Raw genomic sequence first — 22,605 nt, 5'->3', positions numbered from 1 at the left:
TTTATTACGTAATGTACATACTGTAATGTTTTGTAAGTTATTAATTTATATATGAACCGGCATCGCCTCTCGGCGGCGATGTTCAAGGGGTAGAAAACTCGAACAAGAGTTGCCTTCCCCCCCCCCCTTCCTTCTAACCTTTTATATTGCATAAAATACACGAACCTGAACATAGCTGAAGAGACAGACGCAACCCAGGGAGGGCATTCGGGTGGCAGCTGCCTGCGGGGGGGTTCGTCTTCACAGACCCAGACCCCATGGCAATGAATGGAAACGCTGGAAAAAAACCTGGAGAAAGGAACCCTAGCAAAGAACCCCCCGCAACGGGGCTGGCTTTTAAACGTCCCCTTCCGCCTTCTGAACAACCCAATGTGAATTTCTATGCCACAAAACCCAATGTGAACTGATGTAATAATTGTGCTGTGAAACTTCTTCTGACAAAGCTTGTCCGGCAGTCGTGAGCCGTGTCAAATCTCAGTTTGTAAAATAATGTTTCAAGCTTTTGGTCCAACTTGTGACTAACTAGTTAATGAAAATAGCACAGTTGTGCATGATCAATGGGTTTGTATGTCTGTTGAACACTGCATTGTTCCAGGTGGTTATTTTATTGTCCCCCCCACCCCTCCAAGTTTCACACAATGTATGTTATAGTATTATATATTGTGTTCAGATGCATTCTTAAAAGAGATTTTTATATGAAGTGAATAAACGAAAGCATGACCCTGCCCTGTGGCTGCTGCTTTCTTTAACAGGTCGCTGTGGGCAAGCGACAGCGGCTGCAACCTGGCTGCTGGCACCGGTAACACCAAACCCTCCCATGGCCAAACCCCAGCAGAGACAAAGGGGAAGAGACGCAGGCAGAGGGCACGGCCACCCTCTCCATGTGGAGACCTTCTCCTTCCTGAGCAGGGCCGTGCCGGTGGCAGCGGCGACAGGAAGGCGGATGCAGACAGGAAGGCGATGGCCGCAGCGCAGCCTGCGCCCGGTGCAGGGCGGCTCCGGGGCTCAGGGATGCTTTCATGTCCCGGCCTGACCCAAAACAACGGGATTTCCAGTCAAAAACATCCTGCTGGTGGTGGGGGGGGGGGAAATGAGGGGATGGGGGTGGGACCAGGGACTGCCCCTCGGCTGCTCTTGCTGCGGGTGATGCTGGGGAGCTGGCGGTACCTGAAGGAGACCCAGCACTCCCTAGCTCCATAGAAGCTATGTGGAAGTGCAGATCCCCCATCCCGTACCCATCTTCTCACCCAGCACTTCTTGGGGGACACTTTCATGCCAACACCTCTCATCTGGCTGGAAGGGGGCTGCAGCCTCAAGCAGCCGATGGTAACCCTGGGAGTGGGGCTGCAGCCTCCCGGGTGCTTCTCCCAGCACCTTGGCATGGGTGTAAGGTGCAGACTTCATGATGATGCCGATCCCAAATTGTTCTCCATGAATTCCCCCCCTGAGCATCGTTTCCATTCGCCTTTGCTGCAGCCAGCGCTGCGCTCGTGGCTCCCGGGGATGTGCAGAGCTGGGGCACGGGGTTATTGGAGTGGAAGAGCATTGGCAGCTCCGGGTGGAGAAGGCAGCAGAGAGCTGGAGCTGCAGGTGAACAACCAGCCCCAGAGCAGCAGGGATGGCACTGGGACGTGGGGCCCCCCGGTGTGGGGCTGACAGCACAGGGTGCCCCGGTCCCACCCCCATCCCTCCACCAGCCTTCTCTTGCTTTCTTTCTTTCCCTTCCAGTGACCTCGTTCTGCCACACCGGTTCATCACAAGCGCATGCAAACACTGTGCTCTTGCTCTGGCACCGAAATAACAGCTCCTTTCACTTCTCCTTCTTGCAGCAGCAGAGAAACACCCTGGTGGCAGCAATGCTGCGAAGCTAACCCGAATCCCTCCTGTTTTCCTCCCATTTTGGGGGTGGGAAATCCCAGCTGGGGAGCAGGGCAGCTTACTGGTGCTTTTTGTCCTTTTCTCAGGGAACGAGGACGCCTCTTGGGTCTGCTTTATCATCCTCCCATCCGAAACTGACTGGCCCTGAGGGCCCCATGGGGTTTGCATGGTTTCCTTCATCATCAGAAGCGGCTCCACATAGAGGCAGCAATGCAGTGTGATGCGTCCTCCTTGCTTGATGCAGCGAGATGATGGGTCCTGCTCCCCTTTCCCAGTGCTCTCCCCGTTCCCAGCAGCTCTGGCTGCACCCAGACGGGTTGGAATGGCCTCGGCTCAGATCCTGGAGGGGAAAACAGGATGAAAAAGAAAACCTGCAGGAAAACAGGGTGCAGAAAGCACGTCCTTCCAGAGAAGGGGTGGCTCCCAGGTACCAGCGAGGTGTGCATCCAGCGGTGCAACCGCTGTGTGCATCCAGCTGGGCAACTGCAGCATGCCACTGGGGAGTGCACAGGGCTGTGCAGTGCAGGTGTGCAGCAGGGGCAGCGCTGTGTGCAGGGTGGATGGTGCAGGACCCAGCCTCGGGGACTCAGGATAAGGACCCACAAGCTCTCCCCTTCTCGCTGCCAGTGTTAATGATGGGTGCCCCCAACACCCCTACTGCAGCAGTGCTCTAAGCGGCCGGGTCCTCAAGGATTTAACTTCCCACTGGGGTTTCAGAGGGAGTTTCCACCAGCCATAACCCCCCATGGCATCAGGGCTGGGATGAGCCGCTGCTCGCTGTGCTGGAGCGGGGCCGGCCCTTCCCAGCTGCACGGGGGACAAGGGTCCCACAGAGCCCCCAGCGCTGCCAGGAAACTCCTGCCCCGGAGGTCGGTGTTGTTCATGGAAACCATGGTGCAAAGAAATGAAAGAACAAACCCTCTCTGCTGGCTTCCCATGGGGCTCTCCTGGCTGGGGGGATGCTTTGCCATGTGCTTTTTAACTCCTGGTCCATAGGAGTGAGGGAGGAGCTCAGGCATTGCAACCTGCCGTCTACTGCAGAGATGCATGCCAGCAGCTGCAAGCGGTGCTGGTCCCTGCCGCAGCTTCTGCTAGTGTTTTGGCCCCACCAAGGCTGGCGCTGTGTCCATCATGCTGGCATGGGGGTGCCCCATGTGCTTGAGCACACCATGATGCACAGTGCTGTTTCCCTCAGTATGCCAGCCAGCAGGATGGAGTGTTTTGTGTTTCCCAAGGTATAATCATAGAATCCCAGCCTGGTTTAGGTTGAAGGGACCTTAAAGCTCACCCAGTTCCAACCCCTGCCACGGGCAGGGACCCCTTCCACTAGAGCAGCTTGCTCCAAGCCCCTGTGTCCAACCTGGCCTTGAGCACTGCCAGGGATGGGGCAGCCACAGCTTCTCTGGGCACCCTGTGCCAGCGCCTCAGCACCCTCACAGGGAAGAGCTTCTGCCTAAGAGCTCATCTCAGTCTCCCCTTGGGCAGCTTAAAGCCATTCCCCTTGGCCTGTCCCTACATTCCTTGTCCCAAGCCCCTCTCCAGCTTTCCTGCAGCCCCTTCAGGCACTGGAGCTGCTCTCAGGTCTCCCCTTCAGGAGCCTTTTCTTCTCCAGGCTGCCCCAGCCCAGCTCTCTCAGCCTGGCTCCAGAGCAGAGCTGCTCCAGCCCTCGCAGCATCTCCATGGCCTCCTCTGGCCTCGCTCCAACAGCTCCACGTCCCTCTTGTGCTGCTGCCCCCGATCTGGATCAGGGCTGCAGGGGGGGTCTCCCCAGAGCACAGCAGAGGGGCAGGATCCCCTCCCTGAGCTGCTGCTCACGCTCTGGGGGTGCAGCCCAGCACACGGGGGGGTTCTGGGCTCAAGCTCACACTGAAGCCGGGTCATGGGGAGCTTCTCCTCACCCAACACCCCAAGTCCTTCTCCTCAGGGCTGCTCCATCCAGTCTCCCCCAGCCTTTAGCTGCGCTTGGCAGAGGCTGCATTGAGGTTGATAACGCAGCCCTAAGGATTTGCCAGCCAAGGAGGTGTAGGTGCCACTGGTTTAGAGTTCACTTCAAAGTCCTACAGATGAAAAGAGAGACATGAGAATCAGTCGCTGACAGCTTCGGAGTCAAAAACAGGAAGGAGCTGGGGGCTGGCGCCCGAAGCACTGATGTTATCGACGCTGCGGCGCTGGAACCCAGCCCGAGGGCTCACGGCTCCGGTGGCCTCGGTGAGAAGGGGAGGTGGGTCTGGCAGCAGGGAATCCGGCTGGATCCCGGGAGGGACAGGGAATGGGGTGCAGCTGATGCAGTTTAAGATGCCTTTAAGTGTTTTAGCTCTTCCAGATGTGACACGGGGTGCCTAAGGGCTCCCTGTCTCTGAGGACTCCCAGTCCCCAACAGGACCAACCTAGGGACATCCTCATCCCCACGGCAGGCTGCTCACCACAGAGAGATTGCTGCAATGAAATATATATATATATGCATATGAACATCTGTATACTGCAGAAGGTATTTTACCTGCAGGAGAGGGTCACTGCTGGCAGCGGGTCCTGCTGTGGGTCCCCCCCTTGTCCCTGTCCCCTGCTGTGCGCGGCTGCAGCACATCTGCACAGCTCCCATCCTGCTCGCTCACGGCTCCTGCACAGCTGCAGAGCTCCATCTGCCGAGGCCCTGCACCATTGCACATCACAGCGCGGGTCCGGCGCAGCTGGAGCCGGGCACAGCTGGAGCGGGTCACCTTAAACAGCTGGATACATGTCCAGATGCGGTCCGACAGCCAGGGCGGTGCACAGCTGGAGCCAGGTACTGATGGAGTGGCTCATGGCTGGGGTGCCTGTGTAGTTGGAGCAGTTCACAGCTGGACACTGAACACAGCTGGAGGCGGAGCACAGCTGGGTTCTCGCACATCTGGATTCCCACACATCTGGAGGCAGTAACTCCAGGCCTGCTTTGGGTTACCCCCACCCTTGGGGCTCTCTCTACCTTTCCTGCCCCATCACACAGCTATTTGCCAGCACAACTCCCTCTTCCTTCCCTCTCCTCCATCCTACTCCTGCATTTCTCCTTGCTGTCCCGCAGGAGCTCACAGCTCCACATCCCCTGTGCTGATGTGCAAATGCAGCTGGTGGGATCCAAACCCAGCTGCCTGACCCAGTGCCCAGCCAGGGCCACACATGTTTGCCTCTCACCTTCTGTCCCTCCCCTCTAAGAAACCCCTTCAGCTCTTAATATATAGGTCTTGCAGAAAACTCTTATTATAAGGGAGAGATAAATGTTTCCTCCCTGGCCATGTGGGCCACGCTGCTGGTGGCTGGAGGACGCAAACACATAAAGGTGTTTATGGGTGCTCAGCCAAACGTGACATTGCCACCACATCAAAGGTGGGGAGCCACAAGGCTTGAGGTCACGCACAGCAGCAGCAGTAACGCTGTGTTTGACGCGCATTAGCCTTGACCCAGGCTGGCCACCACCTCTGCACACAGCACTGCCACCACCCAGCCTGCAGCAGAGCTCTGGGAACACCCTCAGAAGGTGCAGGAGACAACAGGACCGTGCCGATTGCAGGGGTTGAAGAACATCTCCTTGGGGCTTTGGAAACTGGTGAGGGCAAAACTTCCCCCCCTGCCTGCGCAGGGCACCGCGGATATTTAACAGCACCCCCTGACCCAGGGATACCCGGGCACTGCAGACCCCACGATGGGCATCTCCCTGTGGAGCACCCACAGGAGCACCCTGACACCCGAGGAGCAGCTCCTCCACCAAACACAGGCTGGGTGGAGAAGACGGGCATGCATATGCTGCGAGGGCTGGAGCAGCTCTGCTCTGGAGCCAGGCTGAGAGAGCTGGGCTGGGGCAGCCTGGAGAAGAGAAGGCTCCTGAAGGGGAGACCTGAGAGCAGCTCCAGTGCCTGAAGGGGCTGCAGGAAAGCTGGAGAGGGGCTTGGGACAAGGGATGTAGGGACAGGCCAAGGGGAATGGCTTTAACCTGCCCGAGGGGAGACTGAGATGAGCTCTTAGGCAGAAGCTCTTCCCTGTGAGGGTGCTGAGGCGCTGGCACAGGGTGCCCAGAGAAGCTGTGGCTGCCCCATCCCTGGCAGTGTTCAAGGCCAGGTTGGACACAGGGGCTTGGAGCAAGCTGCTCTAGTGGAAGGGGTCCCTGCCCGTGGCAGGGGTTGGAGCTGGAGGAGCTTTCAGGTCCCTTCCAACCCAAACCATTCCTTAGTTCTCTGAGAATCCACGTAAACCCTTGCAGCATCCCCAGAGCGCGCTCTCAGGGCTGGGGGAGCAGAAGTTGGGGGGTTTTGCAGTAGAACGGTGGTAAGAACAGTTTCACCATTAAAACACCACAGTTTTTATTTTCCTTATTCTCAGCTGAGTTATTTGGGCTGAAACCTCCACCTCACCCCCAAAAACCTGCCTGAGGTGGGAGCTGCCTGGAGCAGGAGCACTCAGTGCATCTCAGGCTCACTTCAGTGTGGTTTGCTGTGGATCATTGGTAATCCCAGCCTCTTTCTTTGACATCTTTCCCCTTGCTCATTAATACCCTCCTTAATGCTTAAACTATGGGGAAGAGGGGAACAACACAGGAGCTTGGAGCTGTTTTAATGTCTCTCATGTCTAAGGAGGGAGCGGTGTCCAAAACAGAAGGAGCTTCTTTGCAATGCCCACAGCTGGCACTGGTTTGCACACTTCATCTTCCATTTGAAAGCTGATGCTGCTCCCCGCCTCCCCATGGGCTGCTGAGCTCCTTCCCACCCTCAGGGTGCAGCGGTTCAAATCAAATCGATGTCTCTTTGGGTGGAACTGGATGAAATGGCACTTCTGGGGCTTCCCCGTGAATGCCCAAAGGCTGGAGCTGGGGTCCCCCTTCCCTGTGCCTGATGGGGATGCTGGATGCCGTGTGGGGCTGCTGGGGGCCGGGGCACAGAGCTGACCCCTGACCCGTGCAAGGGGGCACATGGACAGGGCTGTTCCCGTTCTGAAATGCTGATGCCCTCAGTGATCACATCCAAAATGGGCTTAGCAATGCTGAGATGTGGGGTGTGAAGTGGGGCTGCAGGCTGCAAACCCCCAACTGGGGGGTGCATGAGGTCTTCTTCAGTGTTCCCAAATGCCTTCTTCACAGAATCCCAGCCTGGTTTGGGTTGGAAGGGACCTCAAAGCTCCTCCAGCTCCAACGCCTGCCACGGGCAGGGACACCTTCCACTAGAGCAGCTTGCTCCAAGCCCCTGTGCCCAACCTGGCCTTGAACACTGCCAGGGATGGGGCAGCCACAGCTTCTCTGGGCACCCTGTGCCAGCGCCTCAGCACCCTCACAGGGAAGAGCTTCTGCCTAAGAGCTCAGCTCAGTCTCCTCAACCTCTGGCAGGTTAAAGTCATTCCCCTTGGCCTGTCCCTACAGGCCCTTGGCCAAAGCCCCTCTCCCCAGGAAAAAAAAACAAACCAAAACAGTGTTCCCTCTTCCATCTCTTTACTGGACATGTGGGTGGTTGTCCCCTTTGATACCCAGCAGCAGTGACCACCTGGGTGTAGGGGGGGGGGCTGCAGAGGTGCTGGGTTTGGAGCTCAGAGCATCCCTGGGCCCCATCCAGCTGCTCCTCATCCCATTGGGAGTGAGCTGAGGCGCTGGGGCAGGTGCTCGCCCTGATTACCCGGCTGTGGGTGGGAGCCAGGAGGAGCTCCTGGTGCTGGGAGGAGGCTGCTCGGAGGAGGAAGAGGAGGGCAGAGCAGAGGAAGGTCCATTGTGGCGCGGTGCTGCCCCATGGTGACCCTCCCGGCGCGGCGGAGGTGGGTTTTGGTTGCCCCTGTGCGGAGGCACGGAGCAGGATTCCCGGCGGGAGCAGGGTGTGCGTGGGGCTCCCACCGTGCTTTTACGCCCCAGGGTGTAGCCTCATTACCTCCGCTTACCTGGTAGTGATTAAACACGGCAGCGCTAAACCACCCCGTGAGTGCGCGCGTCGCGGCTCTGCTCCGCCAGCACCTCCCTGCCACGGCGGAGGGGCCCTGCTCGCCAAAATGTGAGTGTTGGGGGGTCACTGAGTGAGCTCCCTGGTGCTGGTCCATGGGTGCTTGGGCCCCTCCGTGCCCCACATCCAGCTCAGGCCTGGGGATGGAGGTGGTCGGTCCCGTGAGGGGGTTTCACACTGCCTGTTTCCAGCCCGGTTGTGACTTGGGCTGGGATTACAGGGGCTGCTCCCACCAAGGACGGTTTGGGGTCCTGTGGGATGCTGCCGGGCTGGTTCGGGGTCCTGTGGGATGCTGCCGGGCTGGTTCTGGGTGCTTTGGGGGGTGTTTGACAGGGTGCAAAGCGCTTGGCAGGGGCGTGTTGGGGCTAGCGGGGTTGTGTCTCCCTGGGGCTGTTTCCTTATGTGCCAGTGAGTGAAGGCAAGAGGCAGCTGAAGGGCAGGAAGGGGCTTAGGGTGCGGCGTGTGCCTGTGCTCTGCTCCTGGTGCTTCCCCAGGGAGCTGCTTCCATGCTGAGGTTGTGCCCTCCCCTCCATCCAGAGGACAGCCCAGTGCACTGAGTCTCCCTTTAAATGCGGGATAAGCACGTTTTCCCTGGCGCTGTTGGGAAAGCAGGCACCCATCCAGCTCTCCGCCCTCTCCAAGCCCATGTCCCATGGGAGAGGGCTCTCTCCCAGGGACCTGGCTCGTCCCGCATCCCTTGTGTCAGTCCTCGGAGCAGCTCAGTGAGATGGAAAGGGCTCGGTGGCTCTTTGTGCGTGGGAAAACCGGGGATGAATAGAGCAGGAAACTAATAGAGCAGAAGGTAACGGGCTGTATTGTGGAGCGAGGAGCAGCTGCAGCCTGAAAGGGGCCCTGTGCCCGGGATGCGCTGGGATGCGGGTGGGAGATGCTCCTCTGCTTTAGTCCCTGCTGCTCCCACCCTGAAGGGTGGTGATGGGCTCCTGTGCTCAGGGTCAAGGGATGAGCTGGGGGTCGTTCCTGTGATGGCCGGGGGCTGGTCCAGCCCTGCTCCTGCCATGGGACTCAGTGCACGTATGATGGCTGTGCAAAGCATGGTGTGGAGTGATCTTAAGGTTCTTTCCAACCCTAAATGTTCTATGATTCTATGGTCCAGCCCGATAGCATCCCAAGGTGCGGCATGTTGAGGTTCAGCTCCACAGTCTGCAGCATTCCTGAGAAGGTTGTGTGAGGGTATTTGGTGCTGAGGATGTGGCTGATGGGCTGCTCTGGCTCCATGCAGGAGACCTGGGTGAGATGCTCCTGGTTGAGCCCTGCATCCCGCATCCCCCTTCCCTGGTCGGGAGAAGCCTTTTGAGCAAGGTATCTTGTAAATACATCACTTTATCAGAGCCCAGATGGCAGCGTGTGCAAGGCTTTGGGTTTGTCCCCAGCTGTCCTATGGCAGAACACCACCATCAATGTTCACAGTGAGTCCTGCATCCCAGGATTTAAATCCTCCAGTGTCCTGCATGGAAAAACCTGATTTTCTAGAGGCAAATAGCTGAACTCTGTTGGAAAGTCTAGTTTGCAGTGATGGGGAGGAAACGCCAGTGCTGCGTGGTGACGGGAGCGATCAGTAATGGGGATGCTGAGGGTCTGGCCTCCTCCACCGCGTTCCCACCAGCACCAGATGAAGGATGAGCTTATTTTACTGAAGGTTTAACTATGGTTTAGCAAAGGGGCTGTGAAGCCTCAGACGTGGATGTAAACAAGACACCGGCTGCCCGTTACTGCTGCTAATGCTGGGGGATTTGCCAGGGCCGGATCCTGCGTGGGGACAAGGATTGGAGCTTTATATAGCAAATCCCTGTCCGTGCTGCATCCCGGGGGCACCCTGTCCTGGCCGGGGCCGAGCCGGGCTCCTCCCGGCGCCTGTCACATGCACCTCAAGCATGACTCTGCTGGGATGTGAGTAATGTGCTCAGTGACTCACTTTCTGCCTTTCATTTTGTTAATGCCATTGACTCGTCTGTTGGTGTTTGCCGCAGCCCCGGAGCGCGTATCCTTCAGGAGCTGCCTGAGATTGCCCGTGCTTTAGCTGGGAAATGGCCTTGTGTCAGCTGCTGCGGTTGGGAATCGTATAGAAATCCACAAGTAGCAATTTTTGCCTTGGAATGAATGGGCTCGTTGGCACGCTGCCCTGCTGGGGTACCAGTAACAAGGCTTTCCCTGTGCCTCCCGGGTATGGGAAGAGCCAGTGCAGGGAGCAGGTTCATGGTGTCACAGAATCCCAGCCTGGTTTGGGTTGGAAAGGACCTGAAAGCTCCTCCAGCTCCAACCCCTGCCACGGGCAGGGACGCCTTCCACTAGAGCAGCTTGCTCCAAGCCCCTGTGTCCAACCTGGCCTCGAACACTGCCAAGGATGTGTTTAACTCCTACAGGCCCTTGTCCCAAGCCCCTCTCCAGCTTTCCTGCAGCCCCTTCAGGCACTGGAGCTGCTCTCAGGTCTCCCCTTCAGGAGCCTTCTCTTCTCCAGGCTGCCCCAGCCCAGCTCTCTCAGCCTGGCTCCAGAGCAGAGCTGCTCCAGCCCTCGCAGCATCTCCATGGCCTCCTCTACACTCGCTCCAACAGCTCCACGTCCCTCTGGTGCTGCTGTCCCAGGTTAGCTCAGGGTTAATTTTACCCTCGGGAAGCTGAGTTTCGCTCTTGCCCCATGGCAGGAATTATTTCATAAGGTCGAGACATCCCACAGAGCTGAGCAAGCCGGAGCCGTGCTGGGATTAGCAGTAATGCAGGGGTCCCCACCTGTGCTACCGTGGGTTATGGGGGCAGAGTGTGGGGGATGCTGTGAAATGGAGGAGCTTGGTGACAACAACTTATTTACCCGTTGCCAGCTTGGGAAGGTGTTTGCAGGGAAGTTACAGCTCTTCCTGCTTGGTTAAGAAGGATAAACCTGGCTGAGGAGTGTCATGGGAAGCAGCATCACTGGGATGCGGGATGGCTACAGCAGCGCCGTGATAAAGATAGGTGTTATTTTGGTGTGTCCAGAGGGATCTGGACATGGTGTGTGCATGCCCATCACCCAGACATCCTGTCACTGTGCCAGCCTCTCTCCTTGGGGTGTTCTGGGGGGGGGACACAATGGAGCCACATTCATCTCATTGTGCTCACCCTGGGATTACAAAGGGATTTTCCACAGGCACCATCCCCATCCCACTTCCCTGTGCCCGTGCAGAAGGTGCTGGGAGTTGGGACAGGTCACAGGGGCTCCTGCAGGGATTAACCCACCATCTGTTAAATAATCCCAGCCCTTGGGGGCATCTCGGTGCTGTGATGGGTGAGGGCTGCGGCTGGGGACGCTTTGGCTTGGGATACTCAAGGCTGGAGGCTCCGATGTGGGGTTGAGTCTTGTTTTGCCAGTGGTGCATCCAGACCCTCAGAGGTGCTCGGCTTTGGGAGGGTTTTAATGGGGGAAATGAGAATTATTTGTTTAATGGGGGGAAATGAGTAGATTTGTTTATTTTGCCTTTTTTTTTTAATAGAAGAAAGTTAGGAATTTTTAATGGGGAAAGATTTTTTTTTTAATGGGAAAAATGGTAGACTTTTAAATGGGGGGGGGGGGAAAGGTTTATTTATTTTTTTTAATAGGAAAACAATGTGGGTTTTGCTTTCCCTGCATGTGCGCAGAGTGAGGTCCTGAGAAACATGTGTGGCTGCCTTCAGTGGTCCTAAAGACGGTGATGCAGGGTGAGAGGTGGAGGTTGAGGTTCCATCAGACACAAGGTCACACAGAAAAGCTGCATTGGCAAATGCTGAAACAGGCTGGTTTTAGCTCCTCCAGCTCCAACCCCTGCCACGGACAGGGACCCCTTCCACTGGAGCAGCTTGCTCCAAGCCCCTGTGTCCAACCTGGCCTTGAACACTGCCAGGGATGGGGCAGCCACAGCTTCTCTGGGCACCCTGTGCCAGCGCCTCAGCACCCTCACAGGGAAGAGCTTCTGCCTAAGAGCTCATCTCAGTCTCCCCTCTGGCAGCTTAAAGCCATTCCCCTTGGCCTGTCCCTACATCCCTTGTCCCAAGCCCCTCTCCAGCTTTCCTGCAGCCCCTTCAGGCACTGGAGCTGCTCTCAGGTCTCCCTTCAGGAGCCTTCTCTTCTCCAGGGGTGTCTGAACTTTCTGAGCTGTTTAGACCCCATTTTGCAGGACCGGATTTGTGCCTCATGTATTTACTGGGGTAATCCCGGTGGTGTCCCGCATAACCCCTGTGTTGGAACTCCCCGTCACCCCCAGCCCTTGTAAGCAGCTCTGAGAGGTGCTTCCCAAGCCAGGGGGGGTCCCACAGTGCATTCGGGGCCGGCTGAGGCTCAGCGCTGTGCTGAGGGGAGCTGGAAGCCGGGGCTGACAGAGAAACGGGATGTGTCAGTTGGCCGGGGCAGGCTCTGATGGCATCTCCTGGAGGGTGGCTCCGGCTGGTGATGGGAAACGGGGGGTCCCCAGGCAGAGCCGGGGCTCGGCTCTTGCACCCTCCCTCCCTCCCCAGCCTCTTTTGTTCCCCGCTCCGGGGGTGCCGGCGCCGCTCTTCCCATGGAGCCGCTTCCCAGGCGCTGTCGGCAGGCAATCCCGGCAGAAATTTCTCCCGCATCATCCTTTCGGGGCTAATTGCAGGCGGTGTGACGTCAGCCCGATGCGTTTCCCTCTTGAATGGCTGCGGGAGCCGGGCCCGGAGCGAGCTCCGCTGCCTCATCCAGCCTGGGTTCATCTCTTCCCCCCCTCCCTCGTCGCCAGCCCGTCTCCCTAATCTGACAGCGGCCGGGCATTAATCCGGCTCCCCCAGCCGCTGCAATAGGATTAGAGGGAGGGGAAGTGCGTCACGAGGTACGGAGAGGGGTTATGCTTTTGGTGAAAGTGGAAAGGAAAGGGGGAAAAGATGGGAAATAGGTTGGTGTGTTCCCGGGGCGGGGGGGGGGGGTGTCGGGAGCGAGCGCGCATGTGAGGAGGTGCGGGGCGGGAGGGACTGGCTGCGCCGGAGCCCGGCTCGTCCTCCCTTTCTCTCAGCATCCTCCGGTGCTCCTGGAGGTGATACAGGCACAGCAGCATCCATGGCCTGCCCTTAGCCTCAGCGCACGGGTTTTACCCCTCCTCGTTATTCCGGCAGCTGAGCGGGGTCGGAGGCGTTTGGTGGAGGGGCTCCCGTTCAGCATCTGGTAACTGGGATCGTATTCTCCTGTATTTTTATTTTTTTTTTTTTCAGGCTCCTTGGAAATTGAGGAATGCAATTCTGCCACCATGATGGAAGGTAGGTGATGATCTGAGCATGTCTTTTGGGATCGCTGGAGTTTTCAAAGCCGTGGGGGAAGGAGGATGCTCTGAACCTGCGCGTGTGAATCCTTTTCCTATTAAAGACCCCCCAAAATAATGATGATAATAATAATAATGATAATAAAATTAAATCCTCCCCTCCCCCTAATCCCGGTCGAACCGAAGCTCCCTGCCCACTGCCGGCAAGCTGGCGGATGGTGATATAATATCAAGCCCATCAGATTATTTGCAGTTCCCTCCCCAGCCCTGTGTAGGCAGCTCGGGGTAGGCAAACACCCGGCTGTCCATCGGAGCTGCCAGTTCCAGGCAGCAGCCTGGGCAGAGAGATGAACCCCAACCCGGGTGGGTTGGTTGGAATTAGGATCCTTTAGGCATTATTTTATCCTCTGCTTGGAAACCCACTTTTTTCCACTTGCTGTGATGCACAGAGGGTGAATTTAAGCGTTAGCTGCGTGCACAGACCGGGGCTGTGAAGCCTGGCGATGCTGGATGGGATTCAGTGGGTTTACACTGCATGGAGGAGCATCTTTCCAGCAGGAAACAAGGATATTTAAACTTAGGGTCATTTTTTGCCATGTTGTGTCACTGGTTTGAAGGCGCAGGCTCTGGTGGGGGGGTGTTGGATTGTGGCTTACCGGAATAAATGAGAAGGAAATATGGGCTCCGAGCAGGAGAGTGTTGTGAGACTGTGTCTGATGCTGTGTGGGAAAAGCCTTTGGGCATTAAAGAGATTTTAACCTATGTCATTTGTCTCGACTGTATGTAAAGCTCTTTTTAATTCTATTTAATTTTTTAATGCCTGCTGAAGTCAGAAGCAGGGAAAGGAAGACATTAATTTGTATTCTGAGCAGAATGGGTACTGGAGGGAATATATTTCTCCTTTATTTCTGCTAAGTAAAAATGATCTATTGGAGAGACCTGAGGATGTCAAAATATTCCCTTGGATTTGTATTTCCTGGCCCATTGGCCGAGGCAGCAGGGCCCAGCCTGGGGAGGGCTGCATGGAGCCGCATCCAGCACTGTGCTCGCGGCGCTGCCTTCATGCTAACCGGCATTCCCGGCCTTCCCGAGATGACAGGCAGAAATTGGGCTTCCTCTTGGTGTGTCCCTGCAAATCGTGCTCTGCCACCCGCTCCACATTAACCTAGGGAGGCATCAAGATCTGTGCAATCGAGACTTCTCCTATTGACTTGAATTATTTGCCTAACCTTGGGAATTCGGGTGCTGTAATGGCCATGTGTAAGCACACGGGAATTGCTTCCTGCTATTTTTTCTGTGTCTTGGCATTAAGAAAATGAGTGGTGGTGCTCTTTGATGGCAGGAAATGCCTCATGTCAACGTCTCCTTTAATACCGACGATAGTCACCATCAAAAGAGACTTTCATTTTAAGCCATGACATCGAGCCCATTACACCGTGCTGACATACATGACTGGGAACCAGCACCCAGGCCGTGCAGGAACAGGTCATTTTAGAGAAGATATCATTCAGAACGTGGTTTCTCTCAAAAGTGCCTACGTCTGTGGAGGAATGAATGTGGCTAAATTGAAGTTGGCCTCCTGCAGTTTGTGTTATTTAAGTAGTTTAGAGGCTGGATGGGGGGAAGATGGGTGGGTGCTTGGGGGGGTTGTGTGTTTTGGAGGTTTTTTGGTGTGGATTGTTTTTCCTGGAGGATTTTTGCCTTGCTTGGGACATGCCCAAGGGTTGCCTCTGTGTAGGAGCCGTGGCCACCGTGGCCAAGGCGCTGGGGATGTTGGCCAGGTCTGGGGCAGCGGGTTCATTGGTCTATGGTGAACGTGGAATCACCTTTTGTGATCCAGGCATTAAGAAAGAAAAATCTTATGGGTAGCTTTTACTTATTATTTCCAAAATTTCCCCATTATCTGCAACTTCTGAAGCTGCGTTAACACGTTGTTCCCCAGCTAGCCAATGGTGCAGGAACCTAGAATGATAGCAAGAAAATGAGAAGAAATAATTACTGCTTTTGGTGAGTTTTTAACCGGTTGGAAACTGGTTCTATTTGTGGGAGAGTGAGACTTTTGTGAGCAACGTCCAACTGGAACACTGGCAACTTGATGAGGTGTTCATTTATATGTCTTTGTTTTAAGATAAGCACGCTTTTGAATGCGCTTAGGTTTCATCTGAAACTTGCAAACCTGCACAGTATATCTGTGATTCCCTGCAGTAAACATAGAATCCCAGCCTGGTTTGTGCTGGAAGGGACCTTAAAGCTCCTCCAGCTCCAACCCCTGCCACGGGCAGGGACCCCTTCCACTGGAGCAGCTTGCTCCAAGCCCCTGTGTCCAACCTGGCCTTGAACACTGCCAGGGATGGGGCATATAACCTGAAGCAGAACTGTATTGCGTGTCAGCACTAGATCTAGGACCCAAGCCTCTGTGGGAAAGGTCCCACAACATGCTGGAAAGCTCTCTGCATGTGTGTCTGTTGATATGAGGTAATTAGATGTTCTCTTGGATTGTAAAATTACTCTGCAGTACTCAGAAAAACATTGGATGCGTTGTTAAGGTAAACATCCGTGCACAGGAACAAGTTTATCTCCTTTTTTAATCCATCTGTTGCATCTCCAATGTACTGAAGGTATTTTATGCAGCCTAATTAAGTTTTGAAATCACTGCTGCAATGTATCACTCCAGCCAGAAGCTCTGTGATGTTCAGAAAGATAAGACAGCACTGTGGCTAATGGGAGCGGCCATGGGAGAAGGTCATTTCTTCTTCTGTAGGAAACAGTACCTGTGTGAGCCCAAATCTCATGTTTGCTGGAGGGAAGCTCTCTCAGAGTGGAAATATCTGGCTTTTTGCACATGTTTCTGGAAGCGGGGTCCTCTGGGAACTTGCATGGATAACTGGGCACATCCAAAATGGCCAAGACTTTCTTGAGTCATCTTTTGGCAATGGTTGTCTCCAGGTCTTACGTTTTCATTGTGCTGAACAGGCAGTGCTGGGAGCAGAGTATTTAAGAGCACATTAAAAAGTCTTTTTCTTGATTAGGGCAAAAACGTGGCTTTATTCTGTTTTGGTGGTATGGTTTCAGTGAATGGTGTGTTTAAACGTGCTCAGTGTGGGATTCAGCAAGGAAATGGCCTACTAGAAAAGTTTGGGGTTTATTTGAGAAAGCTAATAGCAGGTTTGATACAATTAACCTAAATCTAGGCATGGATGGCAAAAGAGATCCATTAGGACCATAACACTAAACCAGGACCTGTGTTTTCCAATGCATTGTTTGAGCAGTAGACCATGACCAAGCTTGGGCTTGCAAAGAGGCTTTGTCTTGCAGGAGCATCTCCATCTGTGTCCTCTGGGATGCAAGGGGGATTTTCACAGACCTGCTGGACCCTGCTGCATAACTGACAGGCCTTGGCATTGGTGTGGAAACTGTTCTTCCATGAGTGCAAGAGGAGATGGTTTGATTGTTCAACACAAGGATGCTGAGGCGCTGGCACAGGGTGCCCAGGGGAGCTGTGGCTGCCCCATCCCTGGCAGTGCTCAAGGCCAGGTTGGACACAGGGGCTTGGAGCAAGCTGCTCCAGTGGAAGGGGTCCCTGCCCGTGGAAGGGGTCCCTGCCCGTGGCAGGGGTTGGAGTTGGAGGAGCTTTAAGCTCCCTTCCAACCCAAACCATTCTATGATTGATTCTGATTTGCCCTTGGTCACTCTGGTGGAGGCAAATGCTATGGTGAGAACATGTAGGAAGAAAAGTTATACTAAAGTCTATGTTACAGTTATACTAAATGTCTCCATGAGCTGAGCAGGTTGCAGTAGCACCTTCTAGTTTATGGAAGGGCAAAAAATGGGAACATCCCTTTTTGCAGGCATTCAAACCGTCCCCGCTGGGCTGGGTTTTTCCAGCTGTAGTCCACTGGCAGCATGTCTCTCCCTGCAAAGGGAGGGAAGGGATAAGAAGACTCTAGCTGAAAACTACCAGTTATGAAGCAAAATGTCCCCCCCAACCCTTGTGAGTCTGGGGAATGCTTTGGATTGGGGCTGGTGGTACCTGCCACTTAAAACCCGTGTGGTGCCACCATGATGATGTGGAAGATTTAAACCAAAGTACGTGTGAGGCAGCAAAGCTCGATGTTTGCCTTGCAACTAAAATAACCAGTGAGACGTGGAAGCTGAAGCAAACCCAAAGAGGGTTTAATTTGGGGGGTATAAAAGATAGAAAATGGGGCAAAACGTGATGGGTCTGCAAAATGCCTCCTTGGATTGAACCTCGGTTTAAAGCGTGCCCTTGGGCGTCTCGAGCTGGTGCCCAAGCGCAGCAATTTGGGCTCCTTTGCCAAGGCAGAGACTTTCTGCATGATTCATGGGTCTTATTCAAATTTTAAAGAGACTTTAGAAAACAAAATTACAGGTTAAACCAGGTGTCTGTTCCTCTTGCACCTCCATCACAGGGTCTGAAGCAGAGGTGGAAAACAGCCTTCCAGTGCCTAGAGGGGACTTGCAAGAAGGCTGGAGAGGGGCTTTGGGCAAGGGCCTGTAGGGACAGGCCAAGGGGAATGGCTTTAAGCTGCCAGAGGGGAGACTGAGATGAGCTCTTAGGCAGAAGCTCTTCCCTGTGAGGGTGCTGAGGCGCTGGCACAGGGTGCCCAGAGAAGCTGTGGCTGCCCCATCCCTGGCAGTGTTCAAGGCCAGGTTGGACGCAGGGGCTTGGAGCAAGCTGCTCTAGTGGAAGGGGTCCCTGCCCGTGGCAGGGGTTGGAGCTGGAGGAGCTTTGAGCTCCCTCCCAACCCAAACCAGGCTGGGGTTCTGTGCAAAACACGGTTCTGAGTGGAAGCACCTTCCCTAAATGCTCGTGTTGGGGCTGTGAAGCTGTAGGTGGTATAAAATGTGATTTGCCCAGCACTTGCTCCAGGGATCATGACCCATGGCTGGGGTCTGAAAGGGAGCATTTCAGAGGGAAAATTGGAAGGGGGCCAAGGGCAGAGCTCCTTCCTAAAGCAACAACCTTAAACTATTTGGATGCCCAAACCCTGCTGTATTTGGAGACCATCACTAAAAACCTATCTGCCTTTGAGAAGCCGATGGCGTGTGATGCTGGCTGTCTCACATGTGGTGGCCTTCCCCTTTCCTTTGCTGGCCCAATATAGTCTCTGTTCTTAAGACACTATGCTTGAGTTCCTACAGGTTCGGTAGGAAAAAGGCAAACACCTGGCTGCCACACAGTGTGTTTGTCAGCAGTGCGGGATGCTCACATGCAGTGCAGTAGTACAAGAGTAGCCCTGTTTGCCTTGCCAGCTATTGACTACCCTCGGCTCTTTGTTTTTAATAGAAGTTCAGTTGCAAGCTGATGTTTTGGGGGGCTTTTGAAGGTTTTTTGCTTTATCTGTGTGACTGAAAGCGGGGTTTTTGCACTTACAGCCTCACAGAACTCTTCACTTCAGTCTTCGAGTTAGTTTTAAGTGTGGTTTGATTTCATACAGTGTCCAACAAACCCCATCTCCTCCCCTCCACACCAGTGGGCTTCACTGCAGAGGTGGAAAGGGGAAGTTCCCTACCATGTCCCCATTTACACTGGATTAGTGCTGACAATGGTTATATTATTTGAAAGCAGTAAGGTATCAGGACTGGGAAAGTTGTACTTTGCAGCCTGTATTACCTGGGAGTTGATCCTTACCCATCCCAGCCTTGGAAAAGCACCCCTGACTTTGGCACATCTTCCTTTGCATTTAAATTCATTTAAATTATGACCCTTTTTTGAGGGAGTTATTGAGGAATAAAAATCTCCAAGTCTCCACCTACGTGTTTCAGGGAATTTAAAACATCAACTTGAGATTAGTGTCATCATGTGTGGGATGTGTGGGATCTCGCGGAGGGCTTGGGATGGGTTGGTTGAGGAGGATAGGAGCTGTGGTGGTGCTGGGGGCAGGTTTCACAGCCTGCCCTCATCCCTTAGTGACAGGCCAAGGGGAATGGCTTGAACCTGCCCGAGGGAAGACTGAGATGAGCTCTTAGGCAGAAGCTCTTCCCTGTGAGGGTGCTGAGGCGCTGGCACAGGGTGCCCAGAGAAGCTGTGGCTGCCCCATCCCTGGCAGTGTTCAAGGCCAGGTTGGACACAGGGGCTTGGAGCAAGCTGCTCTAGTGGAAGGGGTCCCTGCCCGTGGCAGGGGTTGGAGCTGGAGGAGCTTTAAGGTCCCTTCCAACCCAAACCAGGCTGGGATTCTATAATCAGCACCATTGCAGCCCCCAGTTTGGATGCCTGCAGAATTTCATACAGCCACACAAATATGTTGGCTTTCTAAAGCTGGGCCTATAGAAATCACTAAAGGTGGACCCTCTTGTTAGAGCTAATAATTAATAATAAATGGGTGTCAGGCTCTTAGATCCATGTGTGCATTTCAGTGGGCGTTTGGTTGTTTTGTGCTTCTCTTAAAACATCACCCAGCATCATGCTTATCACCCAGTGGGTGCGGGTCAGACAGGCTGGATCCTGTGCCCTGCTCTGGTTACAGGCAGCATCAGCTTTAAGAGCATCTCGTGTCTCAAACATCAGCCTAGATGGGGCAGCCACAGCTTCTCTGGGCACCCCGTGCCAGCGCCTCAGCACCCTCACAGGGAAGAGCTTCTGCCTAATCCATGCCCTGAACTTCCTCTGTTTAAGTTTAAACCCATTTCCCCTTGTTCAGGTTTTTGCAGGGGTTTGGCATGGTTCTGATGTTAGTACAGAAGATGCAAAAGAAGCCTGTAAGAGTTATTAATAATAAGACCATTTATATTGTCCAAGTTATTTATTATAAGGTCGTTTATGCCTCATGGTTACCTGGTTCCTTTCCCATAGGGGTCTTGAGCTCGTTCCCCTTGCACAGCTCCTTTGCAAGGAGACAGATGGGTGGGAGAAGCTCCATCAGTTTAGTCAAACACTGCCTGGAAATGAAGCTTTTCTTCGGGTCAGGTCTCCTGCTCTTATTTTTAGTTACACTATTGCCACAGTTAATCACTGCTTTAAAATCAGGATAATGGTTTGACAGCAGACTGTGGGAGGAACAGGATGGGGAGAGGAACTGGGAAGAAGTGTCTCGTCAGGCTTTATTTTGGGTTTAAATCCTCATCGTATGCAAATGCGAATATTGCCAATTATTTTTTATGGGATGACCAAACTGAGAGCAAATGATGCTTTTCCCTGGCAAGTCGCCTGGATTTGTCCCTTATCCCCAAGGAAGCATCTTCCTGCTAACCTGGGTGTTCTCTTCACCCGGGAAATCGGGAATGGGAGCTCGTGGATGTTGGCTGCAGTGGGGTTGCCTTAGTCCATAAGTCATGGGTGGATGGAAGGCTGTTTCTTAGTGGGAAGGGTTTTGGTGGGGTTTAGTAAGTCCTTATGTTCTGTGTGAACAGCAGAGCAGGAAAACCGGTGTGTTCTTCATGGAAAATTGTCAAAGGAGTTGCTGGGAACCTGTGGTGTGCATGGAGCAATGGGTTTTAAGGAGATGCCTTTGACAACAGGGCTGTGAGATGGGAGCTGCTGCTGGCTGAGGAGCAGAGGTGATGGCAAAGCCTTGCAAAGAGGAGGAGAGGTTTGCAGTGGGCTTTGCTGTGGGGGAGTGAGAAGGAAATACCAGCATGGGTGATGTTTCCTGGGTGGGTTTCCCCTGAACAAGCCCAATGGCCTCCTTGCAGCTTGGAGCCAAGGGAGGCATCTGGGAGCACCGTTGTCTTCCCTTCCTGATACACCAAAAACCTGAAACCTCCTCAAAATAGAAGCCTGAGCATCATGTGGGAGGGAGAGCCTGTCCTGGACAACTTCTTACACAGCGCAGCAACCTTTAGAAATGCATCTGGTGTTCTTGTGTGTGTGCCAGGCGGGAATGAAAGCCACAACTGTACCCACATTGAATTCACTGACGGGATCGGTGGAGACGCCTGTGTGCCACGTCCCTGCCTGTCACACACCTGGGGGCTCTGAAAGGTGGTGTTAACAATGCCTGCGGTCAGCAGGCAGCAAGGTGTTCCTGCAGCTTCTTTACTGAGGTTGGTGAATAACCTGTGAGCAACGATCCGGTGTTCAGCAGTCCTTGCATGCTCAGCCCTTTGAATTCCTGACTCTGCTGCAAGGAGTATTTGGGTGGTTTGCAGAGGGAGAAAGGTGCAGACCTAAGGGAATGGGAAAGATGTAAAGGCGCTAGGAGCCCAAACTCCTCCTGATACATGGGGATGGATGCTCGGAGCTGAGCCAGTATGGGGGCTGCTGCTGCGGGACAGGCAGGACACGTGGTGGTGGCCACAGGACTTCATCCGAGCTCTTTGCATTTAGTGGCTGGAATGAGATTTGTAATTTTAGGGAGGTGTTGAGTTCAAAACCTCCTCAGGCAGTTCACCACAACCTGTTCAGAGACTCAGTTACCCTCATGGCTGAAAATGTGACTGTATTTCTGAATCAGCCACAGGGTCTTTTATCACCTCTGCCCACTGCAATGGGTGTCCCTCCATCATCCCGTTTCCATTCCCGAGGTTAAGTTTGGATCCCGATGCAGCTGCTCCTGACAAGGTTTTGGTGCTGTGCCGAATAGCTGAAGCTCTTACAGCTGCCCACCACCATCTCCTCCAGACTTTTGGCTGCCCTCATCACTCCCCCGTGAGCTGAGGCTCTGCTCTGGGGTCACTCAAAATGAAGAACTTTTTAGTCCTTCAGTGTCTTCCATCTGAAATGGAGCAAACTTCTCAGCATTAATTTATGTGTCCTTTCAAAAGAAGCCCACAGCTGTTGTTCACTTTTCTTTTCAAGTATTTCCTTTCCTGAAAGCCACAGGCAAGACCCCAACCATGTTCTGCTCTGGCAGAGAGTGAGAGATGCAGTGGTGAAGTCACCATTCCATTTCCCGATAGGTAGGGACTGCAGTAAGCAAGTGGAAGATTGTGATACACATGTGTGGGACTTCGCTATCTAGCTTATATTGTTTTCAGTGCCCTGGAAGCCAAACAGGGTGAAGAAAGGCCCTTTAACACCTGGCAAGCTCATTACCACAGACAGCTTTGTTAGCCCACCGTGGCAAAGCTAAATGTAGTATTTTAGTGCCAGTTTGCACTGGAAACTATCGGTGTACCGGGATGGAATGTTAAGTCAGTGATAAATACAAGTGCTGCTGGTTAAAAAGTGATTTTTTTCCTAAGACTGCAGTAGTTGAGATGCACCATTTTGTACTGGGAAGGAAACCCAGGAACAGCGGCAGTAAATAACATCAGCATGTTATTTATTGCCTGTGTTGACTCTTACTGGTGATGGGTTTGTGGCTGGAGCCTGGTGCCTACCATGACACCACAGCAGCAGACGACCTTGTCTCCTGAAGGCTTCATCCATGCTCTGCGGGACCAGGCTGCTGCAGGACGAGCCCCTTTGGGCTGCCAACAGAAGTGATGCCATTGCTGCCCCACTGCTGCTCGCTGATGGTCCATCCTCTCCTCTGTGGAGCAATTAGACTTGTAAATGAAGGGGGTTAAAATATTAATGGCTGTACCAAGGCAGTGTGCGGAGGGCTCGGCTCCTCACTGCGTTATTAAGCCTGCTGAGAGGC

General features: G+C 54.1%; 1 protein-coding gene across 10 annotated transcripts in view; it reads left to right on the top strand.

Annotated features, from left to right (window-relative positions):
• Window positions 1-12,488: 12,488 nt before the first annotated feature.
• Window positions 12,489-22,605, top strand: part of SGIP1 (SH3GL interacting endocytic adaptor 1) — a 48,584-nt gene continuing 38,467 nt past the window's right edge. For 7 of the 10 annotated variants that reach the window (XM_057399211.1, XM_057399209.1, XM_057399204.1 and 4 more), the window contains exon 1: window positions 12,724-13,058. In XM_057399211.1, the coding sequence (XP_057255194.1) occupies window positions 13,049-13,058 (10 nt within the window). In that variant the 5' untranslated portion in view covers window positions 12,724-13,048. Of the gene's footprint in view, window positions 12,638-12,684; window positions 13,059-22,605 lie in introns of those variants that run through there. The other 3 variants (XM_057399201.1, XM_057399202.1, XM_057399208.1) reach the window with 3 other exon arrangements.

This window comes from Pezoporus wallicus, unplaced genomic scaffold (genome assembly GCF_028554395.1).
Source record: "Pezoporus wallicus isolate ANWC-B61680 ecotype Strahan unplaced genomic scaffold, APGP_CSIRO_Pwel_v1 contig_11395, whole genome shotgun sequence".
NCBI classification, from domain to species: Eukaryota; Metazoa; Chordata; class Aves; order Psittaciformes; family Psittacidae; genus Pezoporus; species Pezoporus wallicus.
The sequence above is the reverse complement of the archived record's forward strand: the minus strand, read 5'-3'. Positions and strand labels throughout refer to the sequence as shown.